The 9,366-nt window shown below is 42.8% G+C and overlaps 2 protein-coding genes across 2 annotated transcripts; one reads left to right on the forward strand and one right to left on the reverse strand.

Moving 5' to 3' along the window:
* Nucleotides 1-1,098: 1,098 nt before the first annotated feature.
* TGAM01_v211143 (hypothetical protein) lies at nucleotides 1,099-2,127 on the reverse strand (the record flags this gene model as incomplete). Its single annotated transcript, XM_018811051.1, has 1 exon — nucleotides 1,099-2,127. The coding sequence occupies one exon, from the start codon at nucleotides 2,125-2,127 to the stop codon at nucleotides 1,099-1,101; it is 1,029 nt and encodes a 342-aa protein (XP_018655737.1).
* Nucleotides 2,128-4,880: 2,753 nt separating this feature from the next.
* TGAM01_v211144 (hypothetical protein) lies at nucleotides 4,881-5,491 on the forward strand (the record flags this gene model as incomplete). Its single annotated transcript, XM_024551003.1, has 2 exons — nucleotides 4,881-5,016; nucleotides 5,070-5,491. 2 exons carry the CDS (start codon nucleotides 4,881-4,883, stop codon nucleotides 5,489-5,491), a joined length of 558 nt encoding a protein of 185 aa, XP_024404253.1.
* Nucleotides 5,492-9,366: the final 3,875 nt, after the last annotated feature.

Here is a 9,366-nt window from a genome sequence, read left to right on the forward strand (position 1 = left end):
GCTTTACAGTGCTTGAAGACGGTTGAGTCTAAAAACAAAGCCAAGGGGAAGCTGTCTTGGTTTCCCCTAGAAGTAGATGAAGACGAAGCTGAGTTCAGAGACGATTGAGCTTGCTGTTGGTGCCCTGGCTCTAGGAACAGCGAAGAATACTCGCACTCGCGGCCAAACCTAGGGTGACACACACTAGTTAGAGACGACCTGCCAACACTGCTCTCTTACTTTCCCGACTCACCGAATACAGAGCCCGCATCGAGGCAGCTCTCGATCACACTTTCGCTTCCGGTCTCTGCAGGAAACGCATGCCAGCCACGCTAAACGGCGTTGTCGCTGCTCTTCCATGGCCTTTAAACTGTTAATGCTGTATTACATGGATTTGGTAAAAATTGTCCAGCGTGAAAGGGTTGGACACAAGTAAGAGGGGCGCCGTAGGCTAATTTGCATTCTACGTCATATTGCTACAATAGTGGATCCTGCCTTGGCTGTCTTAGAACGCTTCTAAGCGTTTTAGATATGCCGCGGCTATCTTGAACACGATGGTTTAGTTCTCTATATATTGTGGGGGGTTGCGGACTACCCCGCTATTTATTTTGGACGATGCAAAAATCCTTTATTTTGTCGCCTCCAATTTGTCCCAGCATTCCCTGCCGCTGTCTTACTCCACGGCCCACAATAAGTGCCCGTGTGTCAGGCCGGCTCTTGGTTTCAGTATAACATCAGAAGATCAAATTCCACGACTGCATCCGATGTGTTACACGATTGCACATAGCAGATACACGCAGATGACTTTGCATTGTCAATCCAGATAGAAGAAAGGAGCTAAGCGAGCTCGAGGCTCGCTTCCAGCTTGCGCAGACATTGCTGTGTGGCGACTTAGGCGAACTTCATCTAGTTGACAATAACGGACAGTTCCACATCATGGGACATAACCTTTAACAATGGTATAAAAACAGGACGCCATGGAGAACACTTTACCAATATCAAGGGTTAAGTGAATAATAACGTAGCAGTGTCTCATTTCATCGGTTCCAGAGCATGAAGTATATTTAGCTTGTATTAACCAGCTTGTAAACTATAACGGAGCAAATAGAGCTGCCAGGTTTACTTGGTCACGTCGAACGGTCCCAAGACATCAAAGTCAAGTCTCAGAGACTCAACCATTGCGAATGCGTTCTCTGGTCCCCAAACATCCACGCCTGATAGCCGTCCTACCCATTTTTGGTTCGTTACATTGTTGCAATAATCCGCCACGTTGTCCAGGTAAACCTTGAACGCAGCCCATGGATTTCCTGGGTTCGCTTGGAGCGCCGCTGGCACCATCTCTTGGGCAGAGATGGGGTTCGATGCGTTCGGCGGTTGAGCACTGAGAATGATGGCATTGGCGCAGTTGGTTTTCAGGTCTGCGATGTAGTCGCGTTGCGCTAGCACGTCGGCGCGGTCGCCCGACCGAGTTAGATGTCCGCCCACAAAGTGGTCGAATTTGTACTCGAGGATCTGGTCGTGTGCATGGATGAAGCCCGGGATATCTTCCGCCAACGCGAGATACGCAAAAGGCGCCCATCCAGGGAAGACAACGTCGACAAGCATGAGCACCTTCTGCCTAGGTGCATAAATAAAAATGTTCCCGGGTTCATGGTTAGGCCCTTTGTATGAGAGCTTAAGGGTTTGATTGCCGTTGTGGAGAGTATATTTGTCCATAAATGTGATCTCGGGAAGGGGTTGATTTGAGGTTGGAACTGCGGCAAGTAGCCCTTTAGTGTAGGTATGCGCGATGCGGGTTACATTCTGGAATAGGTATGCGCCACCCACGTGGTCCGAGTGTGAATGGCTATAAATAAAATGCGTAACGGGCTTATCAGTGACGTTACCAATCGCATAGGCGATGTTATGGCCGATGGTGGGGGGTGCGTCAACAACAATCACCCCGTAGGTGGAAACGAAGAAGAGGGAGTTGTATTGATTATCTGTCACCATGTAGGCACCTCCCCCGAAAGTCTCGACACGATATCCAGCATTATTTAGGGGAGGAGAGTCGGCAGATACTGGAGCCCAAGTCGGAATGGAGAGAATTTCGTGGCCGCTGCTGAGGAGAGCATAAAGGGCTAGAAGCCCAGCATATATCAGTCTCATCTTCACGTTTTTGAGTCTCGGTTGAGAAGGTTTGGGGTTAGAAGTAAGCAGTGCGCAGGTAAATAATATGTTGAGAGCCGCTGCTGTCGCTGGTCAAGGGCAGCCAGTCGTCTTTCAAAATGATATGCATGAAGCAGGATTTCGTGTAGTCATGCCCGTCTGATGCACTATAAGGGCGGCATTAAAACAGGGCAAAGACTCCAATGCTAGGACACAATTCAAGCTTGGAAATCCTTAGACTAACAATGGGCAAGCACAATTTGTAAGCTCCTCCGCCTAGATCCCAAAACATTAGGTTATTCAAGGGTATGAAGGCCAAATTTGTAATATAGGCGACTACATCTATTAGCTAGGTAGGTAGCATCTGGGTCAATCACCATTGCTTGTTGTAATGTATATTATTAATTGTCACTACCTCGTTGATTACATGCTGATCAATTGGTTCATACTTCGAAGTATAGGCAGTATGATTCCACATGTATAAGTTTTTTAGAACCCACTAAGCGAGTTTATTTCCATGCTTCGGTAACTTCCATGTTATTGACAGCACTAAGCAAGCATAACAATATCGTCAACTTACTTGCCTACAGTTCCAGGGGTTGCGGACTAGCCCGCATTTTAGGCCTTGTTTAACTCCCAGCCCCTCAGTCCCTACTTCAACTTATCGACAGGTGCTCAGTAAGCTTAATAATGTCAGTTAACTGACTTAGCTAAAATTAAGCGTTGCGGACTAGCCCGCATTTTAGGCCTTGTTTGACTCCCAGCCCCTCAGTTCCCACTTTAACTTATTGATAGGTGCTCAGTAAGCTTGACAGTGTCGTTAACTTGCTTGCCTAAAGTTCCGGCCCAAGTTGGCTCTACAGCATCCCGTGTCAAACTTGATGCCGATAATAGCAGATACTAGAAAAAGGTAGCGACTGTAGAAATACTGGGAAAAGGCAGCGATGATAGCTGCGATGCTGGATACCTTATGTAGCTAATTTTGGGTGCTGGCTGGTCGCCCGTTCTATACATGTATTCTAGCTTCAAGCATCCGAAGAATGATTCAATGCCGATGGCAACTTCATGTCTCCCACGGCTTGTTCCGCTAGCTCAGTACACTCAGACTCGCGAAGTGCTAGGTGTAGCAAACTGGTCTCGACATATAAACTGAACGTCAAGCAGCATAGCAGAGAATATTTAGAGCTCAGAACATATCCCAGCTGGGGACATAGAGTGTAGATAAATCAAGCTATTGCCAAAATATCAGAAGTCTGCGTTTCTCACTGCAAGCGCCAATCATTCATTCCACATGGCTCTCAGTAGACACCAACTTACTAAACGAGAGCGAGCTAAGTATCTAACCAAAATACTGACTTTGTTAGTGTATACTTGTATACACAGCCTAAGCCTACTGTTTTTGATTTGGTATTCTTTTTTCTATTTTTCAAGTAATATAAAACCTATTAGTATAGGTAACCAATGGCTCCCTGTACTTCGGCGCTAACCCTTTGACCCATCTTTGATATATGATGCGACTGTGAGTCAGATTCGTACAGTTCATGACACGCCCGCGCCTTGCTTGGCGAGCCAATCTACCTGCTCGTTGCGTAGTATATCCTCATGTCCTGGTGGTCAGCCAAGCTTACTGAAGTGATTTAGATGTCAAAACTTTAAGCAAATTAACCTTTATGGAACATGACAGGGGTCCGACTCTTATGTACCCTCTGTTATACTAAGTGCTTTTAGGGAGGAGGTAACAACATCACCACTGCAGCATCGAAGAACCGCACAACAAACGTGGCGAGTTCCATCATAGAGAGTGAATTGTGGAGTAACCGCATCTCCGTTTTCACAAGCGAGATAGGGATATAAGCATGATGATAAACCCATGATCGTAACAAGGGCTCTTATACAAGGATGGTGGCCAACTCACCGGATTGGTATTATGACCTGACAACTTAATCGTGTCAGATTATGAGTAGAAGGAGAAGAATGAAGAAGCACCAAGAAGGTAACTAGCAGCAGACTAACGCATACTTAAAGCTCATAGTCATCTAGCAGTTGCAAGGGACTGTATCTCCACCCAGTTTAACAACAAAGAATATTATTATCTCCCAGTAGCTTTCGCCACACCGAGAACAACTGCGGCTCCTACAGTCCTAGTGCCTGGATAAGGGCTTATGTAACCAGCTTACTTAGTGAACGTTGAAAATAAATTTTAACACACCGATTGTTATCTGGATCCTGGCATAAGGGTGAAAGTAAACCAGTCATTGCCTCTGCTACTTATCATCACATAAAATTGTAGTTGTAGATTCGATACTTGCAGTTAGTCAACAATACATAGATAGCTAATTACATTTATGTAACCTACGTGGAGCAATGTGGAAAACTTAAAGCCCAAAGTCCACTGTAAATCCTCCCCTCCAATAAAAAAAAAGGGGGAAATTCAAACCACATGTTACGTGACGTGTACTATCCTTAACCAAACTTGGATCAAACACAATGGCCCTCATTTACTGTGTAGCTTTTATTTAAGGCTTTTTTTTTAACTGCCGTGTTTGCTTCCTAATCTCCCATGTTGCCTTACCTACTACTATGATACACCGCTTGCCTAGCGTTCTTTGCCGTAGTCCTATGTTTGCTCCACAACGCTCTGTTCCTACATGTGATTACAGTGTCAAATTCGCTCCATGAATGGGACGGAGTCCCCTATAGTGGAGAAAGAATCTGGCAAGAAGTTCAGAACCTTCTTTCATTACGAATGCTATATGTTTCATAAAATTGGTTTTTTTCGAGTATTTATATCACTGTCAAACCCCAAGATATCAACAGTCTTCATCACTCAATTACTTGCCTACATCTCACCTGCCAAAGGTCATCCCATAAATCATTTCCACCACCGAAGTAGGTTCTCAGCCAGTTTATAAGTTTACTATGTCTAATATTTGGATCTTCAGTTATCGACACCATGAAGTTCAACTTGACTTCTTTCCTTGCTCTGGCAAGCATGTCAATGAATGGTGCTCTTGCCGGCATCAATTGCAATGGCAATGCCCTATGCTCCTCAACAGCCGGAACCCTCGGCAAACTTATTGGATATTCAAACTCGATCGACCCTAACCGTTGGTATAACAATGGGGAGCAAATTGTTTGCCAGTTGAATCAACTTGGAACTGGACTTTGCGCGTACCTTCAGAATACTGGCGGTGCTCCTGGTAGCTCAATCAAGCCTCTACTTGAGCAACTGTCTTATCATGGATGCAACAAATGCGGCAGCATCCCGTTGTTTTATCCCCAAGGAGATAACAGTGATGCAAGCCACGGAGTCCTTACTGTCAACTACGTTGCCAATACTCACGGCTGCAATGGCCTTTGCTAGAGCCTATGCATGCATTCCAAGTAGAGCAGCGGTTAGAAATACTATGGACATCAAGAGGGTATAATGGGGCGGAATAATGAGGCAGCAAGAGAGCTGGATATAATTTGGTGTGTTTTTCCTTTTGGGTTTCCCACCCCGTAGTTAGTGCAAATGCAGAACCATCTTATTGCGACGAGATTACTGGTGACTCAAGATTCATGCTCAATTTCGTATTCAAAAGGAAGACCTCATTAGACAGAGGATAGAGGGATAATGATAGGCTTAGGATTCGATATAATATAAGAAAATGCATTGCCGTGGTAATTTCTAGAGAGAAGCTGCATATCTATCTGAGTACTGAATACGTAATAAAAGATTGCTAACCCTTTGTAGTCAGGCAGGACGTATCGCTGGAGCGGTCTTAGTGGTTATAGATTTATCTTTTGCTACGACCGCTGGGTTATCAGAAATTGTCAGGTTTGATACCGGGTTTGTGTGTGGGCGACATGGGGGGTGCGCTTCTTTTTCCCAATGCCTACCAAGCGCTGCCGGGCCCTGCTCCTAGTCTTCGTCTGGGATATTGCAGAATCTCTTCCATTTGGATCCTGGGAACAGGCTGCAAAGATGTCTGAATTGTTTACTTATGCCGTTACTTGTTGTTTCAGTCCGCCTTGCTTTTATTATCCTAAAGTATATTTAGCTCCAGACTTGTCTAATCTCTTATGTTTCTTTCGGCCGCTCAGAAGCTACTGGCGACAGTATATATTCTAATTGTTCAAGTTGTCATCTCTACGAATCCGCTCAGCTTAAACTTTGCGAGCTCTCCAACTTTCCCGACTCTTCAAGCCACACATTAAAGTCTCAAAGAACAGAACACTCGCGACCTGACGGACACACGTAACCACTGTGGCACACGACTGACGTAGGTATGCGATGGGACCCCACACGATACATGAACAGCACTGATTTCCTCTGCAAGCGCTGGCGGTGCATTAAATTAAGACGAGCGGTCATCCTCCAAATACAGTCCGAGTTCGTTTCGTTGTGTTTATGTCACAATTCCAGAAACCTACTGCTTCCTCATACATACTGTGTCATTCTAGTTTTCACCTTTCCACCTCACTCAGGACGATGACTATGCTCGTTTTCGCAGACTTCCCAATAGCTAGTCAAATTCCTTCCGGCTCGCTAACGTGCATTCATCTTCGCATGCACGACTCAAACAGCGTGCTGACCTGTTATCGCGGCTTTGTCCATCTACGAGGTTCTGCATCCTACTACATTGGGTCAGTGGCTGCAGGCTTCATGCGCGTTCATCGCACAAGGCAGTTGGTTCAAATCCGGCCAGGGTACCCTTTTCTGGCTAACCTTCCCATAAGACACACAACCAATAAGCAAGCCTCGACTTGAAAAGACACAATGCTTGGGCCCTTTTTAAGGGCTTATAGCAGCAATAGCTACTGCAGCTATAAAGAAACTACTTCCCTTTGTCACGAGACATGTAGCGAACAGGGGTCAACACCTCCGGCTATTGGTTGATAAGCTTGCTGTCTAGTAGGCCAGTTTCTAAGGAACAAGACCATGTGGAGGTAATTAAGACTAAAACTGGTAAGCTAGCTTAAATACTTACCTTATATAAGAGCTAGCCTTTAGCCTTTTACTTAATTTAATTCCCTTTTTACTTTGTTTATTATTTACTTTTTTTTTTTTTTTTTTACTTAGCTAGCTTAAATATTTACCTTATATAAAAGCTAGCTTTTTTTTACTAAATTCCCTTTACTTTATTATTTTTTTTTATTTTTATTTTACCCTTAGGCTTAAATACTTACTTATATAAAAGCTAGCCTTTTACTTAATTCTTTTTTACTTAATTCCCTTTATTATATTTATTATTTTTTTTTATATTTTTTAATTAAACCTTAAAAATACTTACTTATATAAAAGCTAGCCTCTTTTTATTTAATTCCCTTTACTTTATTATTTTTTTATTTTTATTTTACCCTAGGCCTAAACTTTTACCTTATATAAGAGCTAGCTTAAATACTTACTTAGCTTTTAGCTTCCTCCCTTTACTTTAATATTCTTTTTTTATTTTTATTTTTATTTTCTTTTTTACTTTATTTTCTTTTTTAACTTACTTAAATACTTACCTTATATAAAAGCTAGCCTTATCCTTTTCTTTTCCTTTTTCTTTTTCTCCCTTAACTTTTTCTTTTATTAAAATATATAGCTTAAGTAATATATTTACTATCCCCTTAGTGTATTTTAATTATAAATATAGCCTTTAATACTAGGATTAGGAGGAGTAAGGGAAAAAGCTCTTTTACTTCTAGGCCGGGGGTCTCCTTAGTAATATAATTACTAGCTTTAAATACTTCTCTTATACAGGAGCTAGCCTTATCTTTTCCTTCTTTCTTTCCTTCCTCTCTTACCTTCACCCATAGCCGCATAGGGGAACACACTTACCCTATACAGTAAGTAATAGTAATTAATAATAGTAATAGTAATAGTAATAGTAATAGTAATAGTAATAGTAATAGTAATAGTAATAGTAATAGTAATAGTAATAGTAATAGTAATAGTAATAGCAGTATTATATAAGGGAGGGGAAATTAAAAGTAAAGATATAGGATAACCTATAATAATAATAATAAATAATAGTAATAGTAATGCTAATGCTAATGCTATAGTAATAGTAATAGTAATAGTAATAGCAATAGTAATAAGTGTATTATATAAAGGGGGGGGGACTATACTAACTATACCTATACTACTAGGCCCCCGCTTTACCTTACCCTTAAGCTACTAATTATTCATTAAGCCGTATAATATTAAGCCATGCCCCCCTCCCCTTACTGCGCACAGGCTATAACCCCCCTGTATTTCATTAAGCCGTGCGCACAGCTTAATGCGGAATAAAGAGGTATTGTCACGACCCAACTCTTAAGTGTACGGTTTGTCACAGGTATGGGCAGCTTAGCAGTAGTGCGCCTATTCCCGGAATTAATATTTGTAGGACAGCGGCAGTGTATGTATTCCCTGGTGGAGCTCTTATCTACAACGGCCTTAGAATTTCTGTGTAGACATTTCCATTGTCGATACTAGTGGCCCGGTAAAAGGGTTGGGTATATGCGGTCGAAAACCTGTATTCTTCTGTTTAAAGCGTTCTACATATCCAAACGTAGTTATATTGAAAGGCCAACTGGACGCTATCTGCTTTCAGCATATTGAATACACCCACCTCATCCCAATATTACAGGAGAATTTTAGCTTATATAGGAACCAAAAGGCCCGAAACAATAAATCGGCTAGGTACAAGATTGCGTTATAATTCGAGACACATTATCCAAATATCTGCTGCGCTCTAATCACCCGGCCCATTGTCACCTTTGCAACCCCTGCTGCATAATAGCTATATCCTCTTCGGTGTACCTTCAACGAGATTTTTTGAGCCTATTTCAAAGGCATAGTACCATTTGCATGATTAACAGGTATGTCCCCTTGTGGGTCTTTCTCTTACTGTTTTCCTCCTTTCTCTGTTCTGTTTTAAATATCCCATATTAGACGTAGCGTGGATGTTTTGGCAGCACTCCTCGGAGATGTTCTTGCAAGGCAGTCAAATGAAATACGCCACAGGTACGTATCTAACCCAATTTGCCTAGTGGGCCACCTATCTCGTATGAGCGTCGGAAACGTGGAGCTTTCCGCTTCTCCACTTTACGGCTCGTGTCACAAACTAGTCGCGAAACATGCAGTCTGCGGTGATTGCCGAAATATGATAGATGACTCCCGATATACCCCGTGATGAGTTGCATACCCACTCTCCAAAAACCACTCCCTCCCTCCCCCCGTCCTTCCGGCTCCCCTTTTGTTCCCCTCTGGTCTACATAAAAACA

Source organism: Trichoderma gamsii (assembly GCF_001481775.2).
Source record: "Trichoderma gamsii strain T6085 chromosome Unknown Scaffold_106.2, whole genome shotgun sequence".
NCBI lineage: Eukaryota > Fungi > Ascomycota > Sordariomycetes > Hypocreales > Hypocreaceae > Trichoderma > Trichoderma gamsii.